Here is a 26,160-nt window from a genome sequence, read left to right as displayed (position 1 = left end):
GCTGGAAGCGGTTGTCTCCATGACTGCGCTCACATCCTGTCTTGGTCTATTCTTCATTCTTTGCTAGCATGTCGACAGGTCAGGGTATTTGGGAAATGTTGTGGGGCTCTGATTGGTTTCCTCCTGTCTTCAAAGTCAACATGAAATCAATATTTACACTACTTTACTTAACATATTTTCCTTGGCTCATCGTGCACAATTTATATGGAAAAAGGTTGGTATTTGTTATGTTTTATTCAAAACAGATGAACATGAATCTGTTGTCGTATTGGGGCAGTTCGGAAATTATATGTCCTGTGAGTTGCGCTTAAAGTTTAATACTCTATTGCGTTTGGAAAATAATGTACCACCTAAACTCTACCTTAAACCTATAGAGTTAACAAAGCAAATGTGCGATAAATACATATTTTCTGAAGCAACCATGCCATTTTTGCCTGCTTACTAGCTTTTGTGCACTTTTATCGTGATTTGTGTTTCACAGGACTCATACACGAGAACTCTTTATCATAAGTTCAGTGCTGTACCAGGTGAGCTAATGAGCATGTTTGCTATTTCGGAAAAGCCATACAGATGGATCTGATTATGTGAAACAACCACTTATCATACACTATGGTAAGAATGTTTTATGATCATAACATAGTATTGCGCAAGGAACCGCACAAAACATTTTGTTAACTGTTCATTAGATGTTCATCTGCCCTTGAGATCATAATTATTTTCATTTCAGCTGGAAATTGCAGTGAAATGTTTGTAACAGGTAAGTTTTTGCAGTTTTGCTAAACTACAGGCACATTTTTTCAGTTGGTCTGGTCTTTTGGTTAATGTTAACCAACATCTAAATATTTAGCCATTGTGGTTTTGTAGAAATTTCATGTAGAGGTCACTGCTAATAGAAAATCACAATTGATTTGAAAAAGAAACATTGGGATCTTAAGGGTGAACCTGACCTTCAGGCTAAAAAAATATATATTTTAAAGTGGGTTCTGGTGGTGTTTCAAGAGAGGAGAATTCCTCAGCGCCCAATTTTCATTCAATTTCTGATGAATAAAATCAGATCCCACTCCATATATGTTCCTCACCCTGTTTCACTTGTAAATGTATCACATTGCAAAAGCTAAATTGGTTGGAAAAGCAGTTTTATGTTGACTTTAACAGGAGATGAGACGTTGAAATCTTTCATTCTATAGAAAGAAAGAAACAGACAGACAGACAGAAAGAAAAGTTTTTTCCAGTGTTCTGATTTGATTCATGATGGAACGGTAAATGGAGCCACAGTGTCTGTAAACTGATCAGAGATCAGGGAAGTGAGATGATCGGGTTGAGCTCTCAAGTTCTTATCCAGGTGTGTCATTACAGGTAACCTGAGCAGCAGGGTAAGGGCTGCTGATGTAAATAGACTCAATTAATGTGGAAATAAAACACTGCAGGCACAGCAGAGACCACAGAAAGTCCCTCACTGTGAGACGGACGGTCCCCTGTTAGTTTCACTGCTGGCTGCAGTTATGGCAATGTCATGTGTCCTTGTCAACTATATCATTTGATGTTGTCGACAAGAAGTGGACGCTTCTAGAGTTGCATGCGAGAGTTAATTGATAGGCAGATTGATTCATTCTATAGAACATGAGGTTTGTTCGAAATGCTGATGGGGCACTTTTGGTACAGGAAAGGCTCAAATGTGCTTCACCCTGCGCAGATGATGAAGACCACGCTATTTTTGGCCCTTCTGTATGGGGATATCCGGTCTGCAGTTTGCTCTCTCACAAGCACACACACATGCACTAGCCGCACACAGAGAGGTGGTGTGACTGAGGGAGTTCTACGTTCCTAGCTGTTCTAAATTCCAATTTAAGCTCAAAGGAAGGTTTGATGTCTGCATAAAGGGATAGGTCCACTCATCCCGTCCTCCAGCATTAATGTTTAATTCGGAACACCATGGAAGACTTCAGAATGCGTATCTCTCTCTTCAAAAATCTCCAGCGCTACTACTGCCCCAAATTCCAGATGACTGACATCTGCCGTCCCCAGGAGAAATCTCATTTAACCTGCTTCCCTTGGCTGCCATCAGGATTTGATTACAAATTTGAATGTTATGTAAATCATCCTGGATTAGGATTGCTGTCCGAATGACAAAACAGAGCCCGGTTATGTCCAAACCAGCATTTCCTGCTCCATCATACCTAGTCACAGTGTTCTACGCACAACGAAAATCATGTCTTTGGTTATACTGACTCAATTGGTTGGGGAGAGAATTATTCAAACACCTGTTATTGGGACTGAGAAAGTCTCACAGCTCTATAGCTCATTCTTCACCATCTTCTCTCTTTTTCTTGGCAGGCCACCGATCTGCAGTAATCTAGCTATTCACACATCTGCTTGAGGAGCAATTAGGTTGATCTGAACATTCACTGGATCAAACAGATGTCAGTGGGACACACCACAGCCCATCAGCTGCTGAAGCTGTTCCCCATCCCGTCCCCCAGCACGATTCTCTCATCAGTCTGACCCCATCTCGCTGTCCCTGAGGATTACAGTTTAATCCTCCAACTGATTTCTGTCTTTTTTCGCCTCAGTCTCACTCTCAAACAGTCTCTTTCTATCTGAAGTGTTATAGGTTCATTGCTTCAACCACTGCATCCTTGATGAAGCCACCTTTTTGTGTGTATGAAGAGGGACAACACCACAAAAGGGTGTCATCTGGGAAACATCCAGGAACATTGTCCCATGCCCTTTAACAAGAGGAGTCCACTAAGGAATGATGGGTCTCCGGGACTGTGAATTCAAGTAATGGCCCCAAAACCACATATAGAGTAGAGTTGGGGCCACTAATTGATAAAATCAGTAACATCTGTAATGAAAATCAAGTGCAAGCGTTCTGGCAGATCACGTTAGTCAAGCTCGCATCAGGTGACTCTCAGCTGATCCCCATCTACCTATAGAAATACGACACCTATAGTCCCATGCCCTTTAACAAGAGGAGTCCACTAAGGAATGATGGGTCTCCGGGACTGTGAATTCAAGTAATGGCCCCAAAACCACATATAGAGTTAGAGTTTCGCATTGCTCAATAGCTAATAACCCTCCTCCATCCCCAACTCCTCCTCTGTCAGTCAGGATTCAGCCTTCTGATTCTCCTTTGAATCAGACTAATTCTAAATGTGTACATTCAATTATTTAACTTTAACGATATCTGCAATACATTCATGTTGGTTCTGTTCTGTTTACTCTGGGGGGTTATCGCTGCTCTCCCTGCTCTTTTCCATGCTAGGCTGCATTGATGCACAGGGAGTTCTTGCCCAGAACAGGACCATACCACCAATCCAAACTGTATGCTAATTGTCAGTCATCTTTGACGATAGTGGTCCTGACAGAAATCATCGATGTCAGATTTCTATATTGATCAGATGAATCTGTCTGCCTATCAAAGTATTGAAAAAAGATTATGCAAAAAAGAACACATTTACTTAAAATGTTCTGTTATATGTCCATGCTTTTACATTTTGGGGGGGGGGGGGAAATACAGAAAACAAGTGATTAAAAGTTAAATGTTGCTCTCATTTTAAAACTAAATTCGTAAATTAACTATTTATAAGTTATACTTCATTGTTTGAAGGAAATTAGATGGAAGAAACATTTAACAGATTAATTTATTTTCAAACACACTATACATTTTTTTTTAAGTAAACAAATATTATTGGAGAATGTTTTACAAGAAAATAGTATTTCAAAATTCCATACAGTTTAATCTTTCTACTTCAAAATGTCATGCTTAATTCAATGTGTTATTTGCAATTTGTTTCTAATTATCTATAAAATTTATTAGCAACTTCTGAGTGAAAATTGTGAAAATCCTACCTTTTTTTACAGTAGCTATACAGAGTAATAAAATGCACTGAAACTCAACAGATTAATTTATTTTCAAACACACTATACATTTTTTTTAAGTAAACAAATATTATTGGAGAATGTTTTACAAGAAAATAGTATTTCAAAATTCCATACAGTTTAATCTTTCTACTTCAAAATGTCATGCTTAATTCAATGTGTTATTTGCAATTTGTTTCTAATTATCTATAAAATTTATTAGCAACTTCTGAGTGAAAATTGTGAAAATCCTACCTTTTTTTACAGTAGCTATACAGAGTAATAAAATGCACTGAAACTCAGTACAGCTTTATTATGTGGGCAAATAGGTAAATGTGTATAACTGAAGGGGTACAAATAAAATGAGACCGTGAGGAGGGGGTGGCATGACATATTTGTGCAATCATTCATGGGTTTTATGTCATGTGTTATTTGGCAATTTGTTTCTAATTATCTATAAAATTTATTAGCAACTTCTGAGTGAAAATTGTGAAAATCCTACCTTTTTTACAGTAGCTATACAGAGTAATAAAATGCACTGAAACTCAGTACAGCTTTATTATGTGGGCAAATAGGTAAATGTGTATAACTGAAGGGGTACAAATAAAATGAGACCGTGAGGAGGGGGTGGCATGACATATTTGTGCAATCACAGTAGCTATACAGAGTAATAAAATGCACTGAAACTCAGTACAGCTTTATTATGTGGGCAAATAGGTAAATGTGTATAACTGAAGGGGTACAAATGAAATGAGACCGTGAGGAGGGGGTGGCATGACATATTTGTGCAATCATTCATGGGTTTTATGTCTGTGGACCTGGCATCCAGTAATGAAGAGTGTGAGTGCACAATGCCAGCTGTCTCACTTTCCATCAGTGTTGCCAATTTAGCTACTTTGTAGCAAGATTTAGCGACTTCCCCGCCCCTTTTGAGACTTTTTCAAAAGTTTAGGGACAAATATAGCAACTTCTTGGACAAACCTTATCTAAGTTCTCATCTTGCCCACTGATCTACGTTCATCTTTATATAGATCAGTGAATTTGCCATTGTGATGTCATCTAGTGACATTTAGCTACCAGTTTAGCTACTTTCAATTGAAAGCAGTTGGCAACACTGCTTTCCATTCATATGCCATTCATAGTTATTTTAGCATTTCCCTAGGCATGTGCAACCTAATGAGTACAGTATGCACGCTTTGGACTCCATAATAGTGCTGCCAGGTGAACAGCATGTATGCAAATACTGAATCAAACTAATTGGCCACTGTGTGCAACGCATAAATATGGCACTATGAAGTCTACAGTTTGTGCAGCAAACACAGATACTAGATGCACTTACCTGTAGATTTATGAATTGTCGTAATGGAACTATTGCGGGAGAAACAACCCCACGAGACAAATTTCCTGTTGGGAATGCAGACGGTTTTGCTTTATGCTCTTCATATTCAGTTAATAAATTCTTGAAAACGCCATTGTGACCACAAAAAGGGTTCAAATGGAAATTCAAGTGTCCATTGCAAGTGTAATAATTCATCACGCCTCAGTCGCGTTGACGCACAATGGCGTGCACATCTCAAACTCGTTTAAAACATGAGCAGGTAATAAAATAATCTGCTGTTTATAAGGTTTATTGTCGAGGTACGAACGGTACGTGACCAGGATTCGCATGCAGAGCATCCCTACGATGATTTAGACTTCGCTTTAAACTTACAGAGCCTCTCTCAAGACGCGAGAGGGGCGCGCAACCGACCGGCGTTCACTCACACACACACTCGCTCGGATCTATGCAGTGCTAGTGACTCTGAGCGCGCGGGACAGTGATGATGTGTCAGCGGAGAATATTCGCCTTCTGATCATTTACCGCTCCTGACGCAGGCATTCCAGCAAGAACCGTTAATGAAATACTCAAGTGAGTTCCTTTAACCGGTTATGGAGCATTGTGGAGAGAAAATGTCTCTGCTGAAGAAAGTGAGGACCGGAGTCGTGTCGAGGGGTGAGTTGGGAGTTTCTACTTTGATGCTCTTGTAGATTTCATTTAATAACTTATTTAATCATTAACGTGTGTATTGTTATATTTATTGCGTGTTTATCAACTTTTAGACTGTCAGTTTCGTTTAGTTTTATTTTATGTCTGTTCTTTCGTGGATTTCGTCTAATAAATGTATTCAGAGTAGCCTAATGTTATTTGAACAGTTTTGTATAGCCTGTTGTAACCTATATTGTATGTTATTTGAACCTATTAGTTAAATTCAGCAGTATTCGAACCTATCCTTATTATATTTTACAGTTTTATATTATGGTCGGCGAATGAGCCGGCTATTTTAATAAATGTTTAATAAGTACATATTTGTGATACATGACAGTGATTGGATAGGTATAAGGAATATAATGATTCATCTTGTCGATTCTGATTCTTCTTAAACGATTCCGATTCCTTAACAGATCCACGAACTTTTTAGCTGCGGCATAAATACAATCCTATAAAATTGTTCCTTCATGTAGGCTATTGAATAAAAATACTTGCATTACTAATTGATATTCAGTAAGGGAGTGCGATAAATTAAGTAACTGCCCTGACTGAAGGGTTTCTGACTCACCAAAATGAACTGGCTCAAATGAACAGGAATAATATACTGATATATTTGTGATTTAAAAGTTTTTTCGGAATAAACATTTTTAAATGGTTGTCAATGCTCTAAGCAATCAGATGACAGACATGAACATTGTGGAAATGTGTTTTTGTTTTTTTTTTGGAACCCCCTTTGAGTTAAAGTTACAATACAATGATCTTTTAAATTTACTAAAGTCGATAAATTACTAAGACATGCGATGGATTTTAACTAAGCATTTTTTTTCAATATGAGGGGCCCCTGTCTGTTGTTATAAAAGTATGCCCATTATTTCACCATTGTTTAGACACATTTGCAATTATCATGCATTGTCTACTTGGTTCACATCCTTCCTAATTTCCACCGTTTTAACACCTGCTTATGTGTGATTATGAAGAATCTTGCTCCCCTCACTTTCTGCTCATCAGCTTGTACTGGAGAGAATGTTCTTGATAGAGTCACTGCCACCGGGCTGCTCAACACACTTCCCTCAATTAACTTTCCACACAGTAAAGCAAGCCTCGCTCCCAACGGGAATACGCTTCTATTAATAAATAGTTTATCACTCTAGCTCCCACCCTAGCATAATGGAACACCTTGACAACAGCAAATTATTCAATCTCTATTAGAAGTTGGAGGTCTCTGCTAATACACCCAGCCACCAGAGAATGTGCCAAACGACAGTGTCCTTCTTTATTGAAATACTAAGAGCATATTATACAAGTTCCATGTAATTTTAACAAAGTTAAAGTTATTGCAAACTTTGTGGTTTTATAAAAACAACTGTTTAACCTCTTTGTCTTTTGTTGTCTTTTTGTCTCCAACAGTGTTCAAATGATGTGGGATGTTTGGGTCTTCACTGAACTGTGCATGAGATCCTATGGGATCTACCTTCGATTAAACAACTCAATGCCCTAAACCCAAGGTATCAGGCTAACGCTAAGACGACCTGAGCTTCGCCCAACGCTTTTGATTAACTTTCCTCTTCAATGCCATCATGCCAATCATCAGCAACGCCAATCATGACTTCAGTAACCTCTCGGTCAGTGATGACAGCAGTTTGGACCACATTTTTACGGAGATCCCGGAAACTGAGACCATCAAGGGAGTGTATTATCAGCGTGCTCAGTTCATTCGCCGACCAGAAGATCTGCTTTCGGTGGACCACGGCCAGCAGGCCCTCATCAATGTGGGGGGCAGCCGTTACACCTTCCCTTGGAGTACGTTGGAGCAGTTCCCCCTGACGCGTTTAGGACGTCTCAAACCCTGCAGCAGTCCAGAGGAGATCGCTTGTGTTTGCGACGATTATGATGAGACACACCGTGAATTTTTTTTTGACCGTAGCCCCAATGCGTTCCGTGTAATCCTCAACTTCCTGGCAGCAGGAAAGCTACGTTTGTTACGGGAGATGTGTGCGCTCTCGCTGCATGAGGAGCTCAACTATTGGGGCGTAGAGATGGCCTACATGGAACGCTGTTGCAAACGCAAGATGTACACTCGCATTGATGAGGTCGCCGAGCTCGAGCGGCGGGAGGAGGAGCGCCGTCAACGCAATATGCAGCTGCGCCCTCCTGCTGAGGAGACACGTTACCGAAAGTTCATGAACCGTTTGAGGGACATGGTGGAGAACCCTCAGTCGGGTTTGCCGGGAAAGATCTTCGCCTGTTTGTCTGTGTTGATGGTGGCGGTGACCGTGATCAGCCTGTGCATCAGCACCATGCCGGACCTCAGAGAGGAGGAGAATAGGGTGAGTGCCTATTCATAAAATGAAAAGTCATTGTGTCATTCCAAACCAGTATGACTTTTTTATTCCAACGAAGAAAGAAAGTCATACAGCTTAGGAACAACATGAGGGTGAGTAAGTGGATTTTAAAGTGAAGTGAAGTGTGGCCAAGTGAAATTTGTGCTCTTCATTTAACCTATCCAAGTGCACACACACACCACGAACACACGCCCGGAGGAGTGGGCAGCCAATGCTGCAGCACCTGGGGAGCAGTTGGGGGTTTGACGCCTTGCTCAAGGGTCTCACCTCAGTCATGGTATTGAAGGTGGAGAGAGCGCTGGTTATTCACTCCCCCCACCTACAATCCCTGCCGGACCTGAGACTCGAACCCACAACCTTCGGGTTACAAGTCTGACTCTCTATCCATTAGGCCACGACTGCCCCTAAAAGGGATAGTTCACCCCAAAAATATAATTTACTCACCCTCATGTCATTCCAAACTCATAAGACTTTGGTTAAGCTTTAAAATGCAAACTAAGGTATTTTAATGACATTTGAGTGGTTTCATTCTCCCCATTGAAAGTCCAAGTAACCAAGACTTAGAAGATCAGAGGCATTATAAAAATGAATCCTTATAAATCGTGTGGTTTACATTTTTTGAAGAGATACGATCGCTCTATATCCCTGTTGAAAAAAACAGCATATGCTGGTTAGGTATGTTTTGAAGCATGGCTGCTGGTTTGAGCTGGTTTAAGCTGGTCATGTGCTGGTCCTGAGCAGGAGTTAGTTGCTTAGGACCAGCACATGACCAGCTTAAACTAGCTCATGACCAGCTAAGGACCAGCTTAAACCAGCTCAAACCAGCAGTCATGCTTCAAAACATACCTAACCAGCATATGCTGTTTTTTTAAAAGGGATGATGAACAGATTTCATTTAAATTATGACAGAATTTTCATGTTAGGGCAATCTAGCCCTTTCTATATGATCTTAAAGATTTATATGCTCTCAAATGCATTGATCCTCTCACATCGAGCCAACAGACTGAAAATCGAGTGATTTATATGTAAATTCATGAGTGACAATTCTCTCTTTGTTACATTTTACTTCTGTTCATCTTTACCTTTGAGTTCATACAAGATGTAAGCCGAAAAAGCCCAACACATGTTCAACTGTTAACGTAGACCCCCTTCTCCTCAGGTACTGTAGATTGTGAGCACGTCACTGGAGGTGTGTTTCCGGTCTTCAAGCAGACCTGTGCGTGCTGTTCCTAGTGAGAAATAATGAATGCACCTCAGCAGGGCTCCCAATGTCAGTAAATACCCAGAGAGTAATGAACTGGACCAGCAATGCCTTCACAATGTCAGCAAACACACACAGAGAATAATGAACCAGCTCCATAGAGACCTCTGGAATGTCAGCAGGCACACAGGGGGGTCTGCTTGAGAAGACTAGACCTTTTTGCTGTTAAATGACTATGCATTTTAATCGCCCTTAGGCAGATACCTCACACCGCCCAAAGTGGAAGTGGTAGACCGCTGGCTTGCCTGAAGTTTCACTCCACATGTTTGTATCGGAATACTGTGCGTGCGCGATTGGATGTGCTTGTGTTTATGTCAAGGTAAGACTCTGGCGGTGTCTAGGCAGTTACGCCAGCATGTAGAGGCAGGCAGAGTCCCTCTGGAAGCAGCAGGACTGTCATATTTAATTCACACTGCCGGGCCGTTTGTCAATGTCAGCCGCACGGTAGAAAAGGAATGGCCTGAGCATGGAGTCATTCATCTCTGCTCATAAATGTGTGTGTGTGCACAGATAAGTGTGTGTACATTGAGTGATAACAAGATGACCTCCTCTATCTCTTGCAGCACTTTAAATTCTTTGTGTGTAGTCGAATGTGAAGATGTACAGATTGATGTTCCGCAGTTTTGTATGTTTACAAGCATAAAACTTTTTCTGTGAAGTTTTATGCGTCTATAAATTATATACAACACAATTTTAGCTTAGAGCTCAATATCAGATGCGGAAAGACAAGGCAGCAAATCTCTAGTAAACAGGAAACACAAACAGAAGTGAGAAAGATGCTGTGAGAAAACTCGCAATGAGCTGATCGAGAAAAGCAGTGAATAAATTCAACAACCCACGGGCTTATCTCAACGCTTGACATCAATGTGACCTAAACAGTTTTAGTTCTAAAGGAATCTATATGAAAGTACAGAGGCCTCAGAAAGTATCTGGACACTTGAGCAACCCATAAATACGTATGAATGGTATTGCATTAGATGACAACATATCAAACCAAGGGACAGTTATTTTAAAGAAAAGTTTCAGAAAAGTACACTTTTCTGAATGTTTCCCCAAAAAATTTATACACTCTTTAAAATAAAGACAAAAGGTATTTGAACACTTTCTAGTAGACAAATGTTAGTGGGAAATGCCCAATATTTAATGTGATGAACTACACCTGTGTGAAGTGAACATGAGGGGAACTGACTTCATCCATACACTAAAAATCACATTAAGGCTTAAAAGTCATTGGCAAAGTAAATCAAAATTAGTTTTATATTAAGGTCTAGCCTAATTTATACAATGCCATTCAGGCATTATGTATGATTCCTTAACTCCCTGGTTTGGTATTTTAAGTGTGATGTGAATAGATAAGAGATAAGAAACATTTATGGAGCACAATCTGAACTCGTCAACCTTGGGAATCGATCCAGAGAGGTTAACTATCTTGTGTGTTTGAGAGCATGCTGAATTCTCATAATCCCAAGCAGCACCTTTTTATTTATTGTTTAGATAACAATAAATACATTCTCGTGAGGTGATAACATGACTTTTATCTGGATTCATTTGCCTTAATACCCGTTATCTTTGCGGAAGCTAGATAAGTTGGAAGCAGTGCTACTAGAATAGTATTATGGTTTTGCATGGGTGTACCTTCTGCTGTTTTGTAACAATTAATTATATAATTATATTTTTAAACTAACCTTTATTCTACTGGTTCTATGGATAAAGCATCAGCCAGTCAGAGAATCTGAGCATCCATGGGATCTGTCCTATGGATCTGTGCTTCACTCCTTCCTATGGATCTTTTACTTTTTTCCCCTCTTGTCCTACAGTAGATTCATTCCAGCCCTTCTTTCTTAAATATTAATTTCTACCTTTTGCTTTTCTTCTTTTGGTCTCCTTTTCTCTCTGCCCTCTTATCTTTTCTCTGCTTCTTCTCACCTTTACTCTTGTTTACCACTCTCTGCCCCTTCCTTCCCCCATGCTGTCTTCTGCTTTCTTTCTTTTTCTCCTCCGCTGGGCTGCAGGTGTCAATTTTGCTTTGTTTGAACTACAGCAGCAAGGACTCAGAGTTGAAGGTGTTTGTATGCCATGAGCATCCTGCAAACTCTCACTCAAGTGCTGGTGACACACGCACTTATTCACAGTATCCTGTAAAAGTGAATCTGTATCACTGATCATATTAAGGATAAAACTACACATTTTCAAATATGTACATAAATGAAAATGTTGGGGTAAATTCACTCACCCTCGTGGCATACCAAACTGTATGACTTTGCTTTCTCTTTTCTGGGGAACAAAAAATAAGATATATAAGTCAGTCTTTGCACCACATTAACTTTCATTCAAAAGTATTTCAATGAAAGAAGAAAGTCATACAGGTTTGAAATGACAGGAAGGAAAGTAAATAATGATAATTTACATTTTGTGTGAACTACCCATTTAATAAATCCCTGAATAATTAGGTTGGTTTTGAGTTTACCGGATTTGCATTTATATAAGATTTGTGCTTGCACTAAAATATTAATGTTAATATAAATACATAATGAAAAAATCTAAGGAACTTCTTGTAGTTGTAAGATTGACTATTGAAATGACTAGTCTATATGAGCCAAAATTCAGGACTGATCTGCAAATAGCTGGTATTGGACTCCAGGAAAAAAAATTTACCTGTTCTGCCAAGACAATTATACCCTAATGCATGTTTGAATTGGCCTCAATTGAAAAATGTAGAGGAGAATAAGTGATTTAGTATGATGTCATGGACTTTTTAATTTAGCTAAAAGTCTCCAGCCAATCCATCATGCAAAGAGTAGATGTGTGTTTGCTACAGAAAAGACAACATAATCAGTTTGATTTGATGGAAACCTTCTAAAAAACTCGCTTGACCTGATATTGTACTTACCTCTACAGCAATCAAAATATTTTATATTGCAGGTGTATTTCAGTTGATTGTATTCATGCATTAAGAGATAATGAACAGCCTTGCTTCTGAGCCACAAAGTTGAGCACATTATCTGCATATGCTAGATGAAAGTGCTGAAAAAATTAACAGGTAAATTAATCATCGGTCCTGATTGAGCTCAAACACACAAAGTGAGAGAATATTTAAAGCCATTTTACAGCTCTGAATCACTTTCACGTCTGTGACGTTCATGAAACATGAAACTGGTCTTTGAACATTTAGCCAGTGCTGCAGTTCAAACCAAAGCTAGTTTCATTTTCCTCTTGACCGATCATAGTCTCCACACACCCATCAATGACAGACTAGCTAATGCTCTACATGTCCTGTTCATGCTATGTTGGACAGAGTATTACAGAGGGCCAGATGGTGCCGGTACAGGTGCAGGACACGAGTGGTTTTAGTGTTGTGTTGCAGTTTTGCATTTTGGCTCTATGATTTGCCAGAAGGGGAGTTCCTGGAACAGGTGCTGATGCAGGGTTAGCAATGATCTCAGCTACTGTTCCTTGGCCTGTGATCTTACAATAAGGCAGGAGAAGGTGAACAATCCACAGTGCAATCTGGACAATGTGCCGCCAGTTTCCTCTTGAGTGGGATGATAGCGACCAAAACCAGCATGATGAGGCCAAAGTGACAAAGTGAGAGAATGGAAAGGAAACACTAGATGAAGATTGGGTGCACTTGTAGAAGTTTCCATTAATGCCATGTTTTTTAACCCATTTAAATTAAGTAATAAAGTTTACAACAAAGCAGTTACACCAACTAATTGGAACTTGTAGGATTTTTTATTGTTGTTTTATTAACTTAGCATTTATTTGAAAGTTCTAATACAGACCTGCATTATTAACATTGGTTTCCGAATGTGCACATTAGACAGTGATGATTTATTTCAGCCTCTCTTAGTGTTTTTGACTTCATGGTCCCCACCATGTTCACAACGATATTCAAAGGCCCAATGACTTTTCCAGTTGTGATTTTACTGGATTTTTATAAATATTTTTTTACTCAAAGTTTTAACCCGATAAAATATTTTAAAGCTTGACTTGACAAGAAAAAAAACCCACAAAATGTATATATATTCTTTATAAAAATTCCTGTGGACTTTTAAGATTTTATTAATTGACATTTGTTCCTTTTCCAGGTTTAAGAACCACACTTTTAAAATTAGGTTATTAAGATCATGAGAGTCGTTATTCTTCAGTTTAAAAAAAAGTCATCTTTATGCTCCTTGGAAGTTTTCTGAGGCTCCTTAGTGGGCCCTGGTCCCCTTTTTGAGAACAACTGGTTTATTGTAAACCACATATGACTGACAGAAATTGGAAGCAGTTCACGAAGTCATTGATAGAAAATATTTAAACTATCCTAACTATTTTAAAGTCATGACTTTGTGTCAGACCATGAATTCATTTGACAGAGAAGAGCCTTTCATAAGGTGGATCACAAGAGTTCATTTGTTTGTAAATTAGAAAATGGTTATGCTGTATGTACTGTATATGTGCAACTAGTCAAGTCAAGTCACCTTTATTTATATAGCGCTTTTAACAATACAGATTGTGTCAAAGCAACTGAACAGCATTAATTAGGAAAATAGTGTGTCAATAATGCAAAATGACAATAGTAAACACTAATTTTTCAGTTAAAGACAGTTCATCATTCAATTCAGTGATGTCAACATCCAGCTCAGTTTAAATAATATTTAAAGCAAGTAACAGTGAGTAAAACAATGGTAATGTGTGTGAATAGAGTATTAGTAATGTAAGCGAGATTAGCGGCAACCACGCTGGCGATGCTAGCTTATCGTGGACTCGGAAAGTCAAAAATAGAACTTCTTCTCAACTAAATAGAAAGTCTGAAACTCTTTGCCTCGCTATCTCAAAATATTTATTATTTTTATGTATTTTTATTTGAATAAAATAAAATATAAAAATGATTTCTTCTACATCATTTTCATAAATAATCATGAATTTGTGAATCGTGTGCTTCAAATATTATAATTTTCACGACTAGTGAGAAAAACAGTACTTTTTAAATAATTAAATATGTATTGTCTATATATTATTTCACAAGACCTATTCTTTCTGTTGCATTGCAATCGGTTCACACTGCAAGCTTACTTCTCAGCTAAAATCTAAATTTGTTTTGCCATTGGGCAGAAAATTCAGCAGTGGAATAATGGTTAAGTGGGTTGGAGGGTTGATTACTAATTCCATAGCTTTGAGTGAGTTGAGTTTTAGTTGTTCCATTTTATAAGAATGCAGACTGCCTTTCTACTGCAAATGGACTGACTTTTTTGTAGTTCTGCATGGTTTCATTTTGGTACATTTCATTTTGGTGTTCCAATATTCAGGGCTGCATTAAGACTGCACTGGGCCCCGGGGCTATGACTTACTGCAGGGCCCCCATCACAATAATGATAAATATATATAAATCAATGGTCTCCACTGTATATAATTAATATACATTCATTCATATTTATTTACAAAAGTGATTCAGTCAATTGTATATATTCAATATATATTCATTCTTATTTATTTTACAAAAGCGATTCAGTCAAAGACAGTAAGTGATTTTCTTTCTGATGTTTGATTTACATTATTGACACAAACGGCAACAACCGCTATATTAGGCTGCTTTAGAGGAATAGATCACCCAAAAATGTATTCATTCTTATTTATTTTACAAAAGTGATTCAGTCAAAGACAGTAAGTGATTTTCTTTCTGATGTTTGATTTACATTATTGACACAAACGGCAACAACCGCTATACACTATTGGAGTCAATGGGGACCAGAAACTCAAAATAATTTTTCAAAATATCTTCTTTTATGTTGAGGAGAACAAAGAAATTCATAGAGGTGTAGAACAATTTGAGTTTAAGTATATGATGACAGTATCTTCATTTTTGGGTGAACTATCCTTTTAAGATCTCATCATATAGGCAGGATCTCATATAGCCTAACACTACATATGCTTTATCTTTAACTATTAATGTTCATTTAAGACACAAATAACTGTGTTTACGAGGATAGTAAAAAATTCTCGCAAAGACGAGAATTTTTGACACGTAACTGTGTATTTGAACGATTAAGCACAAGGAGCGAAAAGTTTAGTCAGTCGCAATATGAGCAGGTGCGCGCTGCGCGAATCAGGCTGAAACCGTCTTAATGCACGCATTTAACAGACTGAATTCTGCCCCACTGCTTAATGTTCATTAACAGTTTAAACCATTTGTTTGAAAACCTGCTTAAAACGCATTTAAATTATAAACTTAGCCTACATCTTGATGTGCAAAACGATTGATATATTTCTACCGGATTATCTTCCAACCCTTAAATGAATCTAGAGTTTGTTCAAACACAAAAATAATATGCATCCAGTTAATAATCAAACTAACCAACTAACCTAGTGGACGATGACGCTGTGTTTTTTTTCCTGCTCCATGTGCCCGGTTCACTTGCTGTTCCAACAACTTCTAAACTTCTAGAAATAACCTGATAGCTGGGGATTTTACTGATTAACTTATGGTTTTTTCTGTGGTTTTTATTTGACGGTTTTCATTTTTTGAGCCTCTCTCTCTCTCTCTCTCTCTCTCTCTCTCAGAATTGCTCTCAGATGCAGGAAAAAATTGGGAGGTGATTGCCCTCACATGCAGGTTACAGAATAGGTTTTTATATAACACTCAACAGCAGGAGTTTCCAAGTCACAAAGTGCCAGTTTAGGTCAAAAGTGTTATTGCACCAGAATCACCTTTGTTAAAGTTGGACCTGAGGTCCTGAACAAATTTACTTGCTTGAACTCCTGAAATGAACATCATGGCTTGAAAGAAAATGTTCAGAACAGGAGTTGTTCTTACGCCTGCCTGCTGTTTACCATTCCAAGCACCAACATCTTTTCAGTTCCAAGGTTACAGAGTTCACAAAAAGACTCTGGAGTGTCTCACAGGTGTACGTATAAACAAACACACATGTGGCTGGTCGTATACAGTAGTTTTTGTCTTTGTTGGTGATATAGTGAAGTGTTTACAAGCTCAGGGTAACTGGAAGGTTCCTGGTTTTAATCACCCGAGTCAGATTGGCAAGTCACTCAAACCCAGGTTGCTACAAGAGGCCCAGATTGCATCATAATACAAAAAAATACCATTTAGAAAATGTAGTGTTTCATTTTGCTTTTCTTTTAAATAATTTAATGGACTTTAAATTTAATACAATAGAAGAGAAGCCACATGGCAGTGAGAAGATGCATGGTGTGGTGCTGTAAGTCCATTAATGTATGTGGGCACGTCTGATCATTTCTCCTCTTGAGCTGCATACTCATTTTTGATTCAGCAGATGCAGAGATAGTAAATGGAGTAAATAGCGCCATCCATCACAAGATTTGTTCCACAAGTAACTTCATACCAGAGTTAAAGATGCATTTTTAATGCCCGCCCGCTTGTTATCTTCCCCTATAATTTTCTTGAATTAAATTTGCAAGATGTACACAACTCATCTTGTGCAGGTCACACTTTGTGGGTGCTTTTCTCTCTCTTACTACATTCTTGTGCATAGGAATACAATACAAGCACTTTTTTTTTTACAAAAACAATCACAGTTTTAACTTTTCCACATTGTTTTTAATGAGTCATGAGGCAACAAGAACATGTTTGTTATGCTTTTTAAAAAGAAACTGTATACCACTCAAAATGTGTTTAATTAAAAATAATAAGGAAATTAGAAAAATGCGTACAAAAATATATATATTTAGAAAATATAATTGTAATATTATAGAAATACTTAAATGCATTAGTAGGCCTATTTGACTTCCTTTCTACAGTTAATATTTAGTGGGGTCACCTTTGACAACAATTACTGTGTCTATCGACAAGAAACTGATGCCTCGACTTCATTAAGTTAAGCCGGAACTGTAAACTGCAGTGTTTAAGTCATTTCACAGATGCTTAATTGAACTGACTGGATCTCTCCAGGACATCACTGTTTTAAGTGTGCATTTTGCTGTATGCTTCAGGTATCTGTCCTGTTTTAAGTTGAATCACCCTTGAAGTCTCAGTGCTGTGGAGGACTGTAACATGTTTTCTCCTAGGACTTTCTTGTTTTAGCTTTATCCATTGTTCTTTGTGTCTCTCTGAGTTTTCTCCCCTGCTGTGGAGAAGCATAGCATTATGCAGCCATCGCTATGCTTAACTCAAAGGCCTGAATCATAGCCTATGCAAGTCCATGAATACAGACTCTAGCTATGTATGCACAATTTTGTGTTGTTGTATGAAAATGCATTTAAAGAGTTGCCACAAGGGGCAGTGTAGCAACATTAGCATGTAACATTTTTCATTTGCTGTCAGTTTTCTCTTTCAGGTCATTGCCCCATAATGTACATTTAAATTGCTAGAGGTGGTGAAATCCACTGATTTCTATTGTTGGAAAGCAGCGTTTAAGCTAATTGGCTGCTATAATGCTCCAGTGAAAGAACTAGTACTTGGATTTGTCATTGTTCATTAGGGTTAAAGCATTTGATTTTTTAGAGACATTCAAGAGTTTTTAGGGTCTAATATTGTGGTAGCATTGGTTTCAGTTTTGCATGTTCATAATCGCCATGTGCGGCTGGTACATCTGATGGTGGTTGGTAATTTTACATTTCAAATTTCCTCTCTGAATAGGTTAACTACAATGAATCACAATGTGCACCAGGTGAAAGATTTAATATTCAGTTAATTCAGCTTTTTATTTCAGATTAATTCACTTAAATGTCTTGACATTTTCTCACCTTGACATTAGAAAATATTTTTTCTCTAATTCAAACTAATTCTCGGTTAAATACTCAATGTAACTCAATGAAATGATTATTTTACAAAAGCGATTCAGTCAAAGACAGTAAGTGATTTTCTTTCTGATGTTTGATTTACATTATTGACACAAATGGCAACAGCAGCTATATTAGGCTGCTTTAAAGGAATAGTTCACCCAAAACATGAAAATTCTGTGGTTGTTCTAAACCTGTATGAGATTCCTTCTGCTGTTGAATGCAAAATAATATATTTGGAACAATACTGGTAATCAGACAGTTGCTGGGCCCCCATGACTTCCATAGTATGAAAAAAACACTATTGGAGTCAATGGGGACCAGAAACTCAAAATAATTTTTCAAAATATCTTCTTTTATGTTGAGGAGAACAAAGAAATTCATAGAGGTGTAGAACAATTTGAGTTTAAGTATATGATGACAGTATCTTCATTTTTGGGTGAACTATCCTTTTAAGATCTCATCATATAGGCAGGATCTCATATAGCCTAACACTACATATGCTTTATCTTTAACTATTAATGTTCATTTAAGACACAAATAACTGTGTTTACGAGGATAGTAAAAAATTCTCGCAAAGACGAGAATTTTTGACACGTAACTGTGTATTTGAACGATTAAGCACAAGGAGCGAAAAGTTTAGTCAGTCGCAATATGAGCAGGTGCGCGCTGCGCGAATCAGGCTGAAACCGTCTTAATGCACGCATTTAACAGACTGAATTCTGCCCCACTGCTTAATGTTCATTAACAGTTTAAACCATTTGTTTGAAAACCTGCTTAAAACGCATTTAAATTATAAACTTAGCCTACATCTTGATGTGCAAAACGATTGATATATTTCTACCGGATTATCTTCCAACCCTTAAATGAATCTAGAGTTTGTTCAAACACAAAAATAATATGCATCCAGTTAATAATCAAACTAACCTAAAATCTGTGTGGACGATGACGCTGTGTTTTTTTTCCTGCTCCATGTGCCCGGTTCACTTGCTGTTCCAACAACTTCTAGCTTTAGTAAAATAACCTGATAGCTGGGGATTTTACTGATTAACTTATGGTTTTTTCTGTGGTTTTTATTTGACGGTTTTCATTTTTTGAGCCTCTCTCTCTCTCTCTCTCTCTCTCTCTCAGAATTGCTCTCAGATGCAGGAAAAAATTGGGAGGTGATTGCCCTCACATGCAGGTTACAGAATAGGTTTTTATATAACACTCAACAGCAGGAGTTTCCAAGTCACAAAGTGCCAGTTTAGGACAAAAGTGTTATTGCACCAGAATCACCTTTGTTAAAGTTGGACCTGAGGTCCTGAACAAATTTACTTGCTTGAACTCCTGAAATGAACATCATGGCTTGAAAGAAAATGTTCAGAACAGGAGTTGTTCTTACGCCTGCCTGCTGTTTACCATTCCAAGCACCAACATCTTTTCAGTTCCAAGGTTACAGAGTTCACAAAAAGACTCTGGAGTGTCTCACAGGTGTACGTATAAACAAACACACATGTGGCTGGTCGTATACAGTAGTTTTTGTCTTTGTTGGTGATATAGTGAAGTGTTTACAAGCTCAGGGTAACTGGAAGGTTCCTGGTTTTAATCACCCGAGTCAGATTGGCAAGTCACTCAAACCCAGGTTGCTACAAGAGGCCCAGATTGCATCATAATACAAAAAAATACCATTTAGAAAATGTAGTGTTTCATTTTGCTTTTCTTTTAAATAATTTAATGGACTTTAAATTTAATACAATAGAAGAGAAGCCACATGGCAGTGAGAAGATGCATGGTGTGGTGCTGTAAGTCCATTAATGTATGTGGGCACGTCTGATCATTTCTCCTCTTGAGCTGCATACTCATTTTTGATTCAGCAGATGCAGAGATAGTAAATGGAGTAAATAGCGCCATCCATCACAAGATTTGTTCCACAAGTAACTTCATACCAGAGTTAAAGATGCATTTTTAATGCCCGCCCGCTTGTTATCTTCCCCTATAATTTTCTTGAATTAAATTTGCAAGATGTACACAACTCATCTTGTGCAGGTCACACTTTGTGGGTGCTTTTCTCTCTCTCTTACTACATTCTTGTGCATAGGAATACAATACAAGCACTTTTTTTTTTACAAAAACAATCACAGTTTTAACTTTTCCACATTGTTTTTAATGAGTCATGAGGCAACAAGAACATGTTTGTTATGCTTTTTAAAAAGAAACTGTATACCACTCAAAATGTGTTTAATTAAAAATAATAAGGAAATTAGAAAAATGCGTACAAAAATATATATATTTAGAAAATATAATTGTAATATTATAGAAATACTTAAATGCATTAGTAGGCCTATTTGACTTCCTTTCTACAGTTAATATTTAGCGGGGTCACCTTTGACAACAATTACTGTGTCTATCGACAAGAAACTGATGCCTCGACTTCATTAAGTTAAGCCGGAACTGTAAACTGCAGTGTTTAAGTCATTTCACAGATGCTTAATTGAACTGACTGGATCTCTCCAGGACATCACTGTTTTAAGTGTGCATTTTGCTGTATGCTTCAGGTATCTGTCCTGTTTTAAGTTGAATCACCCTTGAAGTCTCAGTGCTGTGGAGGACTGTAACATGTTTTCTCCTAGGACTTTCTTGTTTTAGCTTTATCCATTGTTCTTTGTGTCTCTCTGAGTTTTCTCCCCTGCTGTGGAGAAGCATAGCATTATGCAGCCATCGCTATGCTTAACTCAAAGGCCTGAATCATAGCCTATGCAAGTCCATGAATACAGACTCTAGCTATGTATGCACAATTTTGTGTTGTTGTATGAAAATGCATTTAAAGAGTTGCCACAAGGGGCAGTGTAGCAACATTAGCATGTAACATTTTTCATTTGCTGTCAGTTTTCTCTTTCAGGTCATTGCCCCATAATGTACATTTAAATTGCTAGAGGTGGTGAAATCCACTGATTTCTATTGTTGGAAAGCAGCGTTTAAGCTAATTGGCTGCTATAATGCTCCAGTGAAAGAACTAGTACTTGGATTTGTCATTGTTCATTAGGGTTAAAGCATTTGATTTTTTAGAGACATTCAATAGTTTTTAGGGTCTAATATTGTGGTAGCATTGGTTTCAGTTTTGCATGTTCATAATCGCCATGTGCGGCTGGTACATCTGATGGTGGTTGGTAATTTTACATTTCAAATTTCCTCTCTGAATAGGTTAACTACAATGAATCACAATGTGCACCAGGTGAAAGATTTAATATTCAGTTAATTCAGCTTTTTATTTCAGATTAATTCACTTAAATGTCTTGACATTTTCTCACCTTGACATTAGAAAATATTTTTTCTCTAATTCAAACTAATTCTCGGTTAAATACTCAATGTAACTCAATGAAATGAGAATACAAATGAAGATATGTTGAAGAATATTGGTAATCAAACCATGCTGGTGCCCACTGACTGCCATTGTATGGACAAAAACGCTGACATTTCTCAAAATATCATCTTTTGTGTTCCACAGAAGATAGAAAAGCCAGAGGGAGAGAAAATATAGACTGAACTTTAATTTTGGGGTGAAATATCCCTTTTAGCATTGTTTATTTCCAACAAGCACCCATTTCCTTCCTTCTCTTTACAGACTAGCAGGGTGAATAAATCTATCCGTTGACCTCTTGGTTATTTTTCCACTGAGATGTTTATGGGCTGGCTTTTAGGTATCCATGTCTGTTCAATGTCTCCTGGGTCCTGACTAAAAGCTAGAGATGCTGCACTGAAATGGAAGGAGAGGATGTTACAGTGCCATTTACACTTAGGCCAGAAACATACTTGAATGCATGGCCAACAGCGGAAGCAGACTGTCCCGTTGTACATACTTTACATGCATTATGTTACTGTAATGGTAACAATAGATACCTCCAACAGGTAACTAGCAATAAACACGTCACTTTGGTGTGAAAGTCAGTGTTTTATATGTGGCCAGCTGCATTTTTTTTCTTTCAGCTGCAGCCAAGCAAAATTAATTGACTATCTCGAGCGAGGGAACGAGCTAAGACATTTATAAGTTAATGGCTGCTACACCTCTAATTTCTGTAGTCTGATGCAGAGAAGCTCTGGCAGATGGAGACCACAAAACTGCTGGTGCAGGACTACGGTAGTAAACCTTGCTTGACAGGATTTGCTGTAACCTGCCATAAAGGACAGATCAAATGGACCGAGTGCAGCGTCCGTCTCTGGGGATGGGGAAGGAGGACACTGAAGAGACTGAACAGAATGAGAGCAATGCAGTTAGATGAAAGGTGTGGGTGGGTGACCAGTGCCTCCAAAGGTCATGTGGGTGCAGTCACAGGTAGTTGCAAGCGGATCTGTTTTTTTGTCAGATATATGTGGGTGAGTCGATCTCTGATCTCTTTCAGCAGACAACTCTTCGCAGCCTTTCTCGACACACACAGCTTATCACAATCAAGTTCAGTGGAAACTGAGACACACTGAGTGCGAAAGGCACTCAAAAACCTCCCAATGCACAATCGCAGACTCTAATCATAAAAATTTAATTTACAGTGTAAAGCGGAATGTCACAGAATTTGGTAAATTTGGATGAATAAATCAAAAGAAGGGTTGTGCACTTTTTATAACAAATTGTGATATGGACTACTGACTGAATATTAATTTGCAAAAAAAAAAAGTTATTTAAATACAAAATATCTACATACAGCAATATCTACACACCACAGTTTTATCTACCACACATGCTCAAGCATGCATGACTCTCATGATGTTGAATGGTCTTCACTGCTACCCACCAAAATAAAAGTTTGTTTTTATTTGAGGAAATTATGATGCAAATACATGTTGTATATTAGAATGTACTTCTCAAAGAAATAATAATATTTATACAGTTTGAGTTTATTAGAGCATAGTTTTTAATGAATAGCACAGTAAACCTGCATTGTGCAGCAATTTGTTTGCCAAAAATGATGTTAAAATTTCATTGTATTACATTGTAAAAGATTAATTAAATTGTTTTTAATGACAAATTACTATTTGTTTGTTAATCATTCATTTGATTACTAACATTTTTGATAATAAATTTGTATTAAAGTATAACACACAGAATCCAGAAAAATGGAAACAGACAAAAAAAAAAAATTTAAATAAAACCCTTCATATGACACTATGTTAAAATTGTTAGTTTTATTAAATTAATTGATTAGACATCCTTTTTCATTATTAAAGTTTAGTTAAGCTATTAAAACGGAATCCAGAAAAAATGTAAACGAAAAACGCAGAATTTGGGAAAAATAAAACAGATTTCATAGTGCCTACCAGCTCGCTCTGTCTTCTTCCATCCCTTCATTACTCTCCATTATAGGAGCATAAGGTGAGGAGAAGAGAACAAGTGTGTCTAGGTTAAAAATACGGAGTGCTTAGCAAGCGGGAGATGGAGAGGCAGGTGTTTAAGATTCTGAGACCGTCTCGCTGTGTACTTTAGCTAGCGCAGAGCTGAGCCGTACCATCCCACTCATAGATGGATAGAGACAGAGAAATGTTTTGCTCTTTGACAAATTATTATGCAGGAGGAAAAATTGAGTGGAGTGCATTTTGGAGGATTACACAGATTAAAGCATCAGGCTGAAACTGGATGTGCGTGTGATGTTAGAAAGACTTGATCAGATAAAGAAAGGCTTTAAAAAATAAGTTAAGGTGACGTAAGCTGGAAAACGAAGTCGTTTCAGACACAGAGCAAGCTTTGCGTTTTGATTAAAGATTATGAAGACAAATATTTTTCTTTGAAATAACATGTACAGTTACAAATTAAGATCAGGAGCATGTATTAAGAAAATAGGTTTAATTTTTAACTTCGTATTGACTTCATTATCACTTGTTTCTCCCAGACAGCAGTGTGATTAAATGAAGAGCAAACACTGTTTTAATAACAACGATCAAATAATAAGTATATATGACTAGCACGATATGTATTGAAAACTTTTGTGTGTAACAAGATTTTGGTCATATCGCACATAACCAAGAACTTAGAACTAAGAACTGTTCTGGGTTCCCACTGTCCTACCTAGAAATAACAAGACATTTCAAAAAGCATGAAATCTTGAAAGGTCACTGAAAAGTCATAGACATTTCTCCAGTGAATATATTTTTCCTAGTTATGAACTCACAAAAGACTGGGCTAGGAGAAAGTATTTTTAATAGAGAAATCTCACACTTCACCCATCTCCTGACCTATAATTTTATTTTCTCTGGGAGTGTGTGTGTGTGTGTGTGTGTGTGTGTGTGTTTGTTTTTTCCAGGGAGTAAAATGGAGGTTGGTTGCCAGAAAGACCCAGGCGCGAGTATATCTGATCATCTGTCATGTTCCTGTCTGTCTCTGCTCTGTGACTGTATTAGTGCGCAGCAGACGGGTGAGGGTTTCTGGGTTACCGCGATGTAGTCCCAATCACTCCATCTCGGTCTCTGCATCTCTCTCAATCCCTGGCAATGACCTCAAGGTCATTTTGACATACACCTTCATCAGCACACACGACCTGGTAAATACCCAACATGACAGATTGAGCACGCTGTTACAGATTTTTTGCTTACTTTATCCTTTATGTCTTTGAAACAACGTTCAATCAGAATATTGAATAGAGAGCAGCCGGGGGAGGTGAGAGTACAACGATTTAAATAAAAGCAATATGCTGACCTCAACAATTTCCTGCCTGTGTTTTTTTTCTAGGAGCTCAGAATGATGTGGCATTATTGATTCTGCACCAGGAAATGTTCGACAACAAATATTTTGGCAAGAGAAAGTGAAAAAGAGTGAGACAGGATGAATAATGGACTTAGATAATGGAAGAGAGGTATGGAAAGAGAGACTGGTCTGGGCTCATGTCTGATGAGTTAGACCAGGAAGACACGATGAGCATCAGTGGTGCGGTGAAGAAGACTTAATCACATTGCATCATATCACGTACGGCTACTGTCCAGCAGCATGTTAAACATCCATTTACCCCTGTTTTGTTGATTTTATGTTTTTTGGGCATCAGTCATTACTCTTGCCTGTAAAAAAAGTGTTCTGAGAGAGTCCTCAGCCTCATATTTTATCACTTGTTTGACAAAGTCACAAGCTCGAAAACATCAAAGACAGGACATCAGTCTTAGAACGTCTGTAAGCTTTGTGATATCTGCTTTCCTCCTAGTCTCACTTCAATCTCTCTCTCTCTCTCTCTCTCTCTCTCTCGTGGGCGGATTGTAGACTAAAGTAAACGGCCACTACTATGATTGGCTAACAGTTGTGAATGTTTGACAGCGTACATTACTGATAGATAAACGTTGCTGTAATTTAAAAATGCATAAATAACTCATACATACCAAACAATCTTTAAGAAGAGACAAAGCAATAGTGACTACATAATAAAAAACAGTTACTCACAGTTGTGTTGCGACATTACTGTCAGATCGAATATAGTCGGCACAGCATCATCTTTTAGTTTAAATCTTTTTGAAAAGAGATTTTTGAAAAAAAAGTGTCTAATTGTGGCTCCATGATAAGATGAAGTGAACAAAGGACCTAATTCTTACTGACACTGTCGGGATCTTCATTAAAAATAAAGTTAATTCACTCTTTCCTAACGTTGGGATCAGAAGGCAATGCAAACACTGTTTTTCCACAACTTGGCACTGCACAGTGTCTTGTTGTCTTCAGAGCCATCTTTATCGTTTGGTTTCTGTGTAGACCTGCGCGTTCGCCACTCTCGTAAACACTACATGCGCAAATTGGTGGGCAGGGCTAAACAGGCAGTGATGTCCAAACTGCCATTGATCTTCTACGGAGGCAGCGCTTATCTACACTATTACATCATAGAGTAGAACAATCCAAAAGCTATCATTTATATATATATATATATATATATATATATATATATATATATATATATATATATATATATATATATATATAAATATAGAGA

The 26,160-nt window shown here is 37.8% G+C and overlaps 1 protein-coding gene across 1 annotated transcript in view; it reads left to right on the top strand.

The window, feature by feature from the left end:
- The first annotated feature begins 5,577 nt into the window (after nucleotides 1–5,577).
- Nucleotides 5,578–26,160, top strand: part of kcng4a (potassium voltage-gated channel, subfamily G, member 4a) — a 25,606-nt gene continuing 5,023 nt past the window's right edge. The window contains exons 1-2 of the mRNA XM_016236308.1: nucleotides 5,578–5,854; nucleotides 7,298–8,217. Of these exons, the coding sequence (XP_016091794.1) occupies nucleotides 7,468–8,217 (750 nt within the window). The 5' untranslated portion in view covers nucleotides 5,578–5,854; nucleotides 7,298–7,467. The remainder of the gene's footprint in view (nucleotides 5,855–7,297; nucleotides 8,218–26,160) is intronic.

This window comes from Sinocyclocheilus grahami, unplaced genomic scaffold, assembly GCF_001515645.1.
Source record: "Sinocyclocheilus grahami isolate Dianchi unplaced genomic scaffold, SAMN03320097.WGS_v1.1 scaffold487.1, whole genome shotgun sequence".
In the NCBI taxonomy this organism is placed as follows: Eukaryota; Metazoa; Chordata; class Actinopteri; order Cypriniformes; family Cyprinidae; genus Sinocyclocheilus; species Sinocyclocheilus grahami.
Note: the sequence above shows the minus strand (reverse complement) of the source record. Positions and strands in the feature narration are given on the sequence as shown.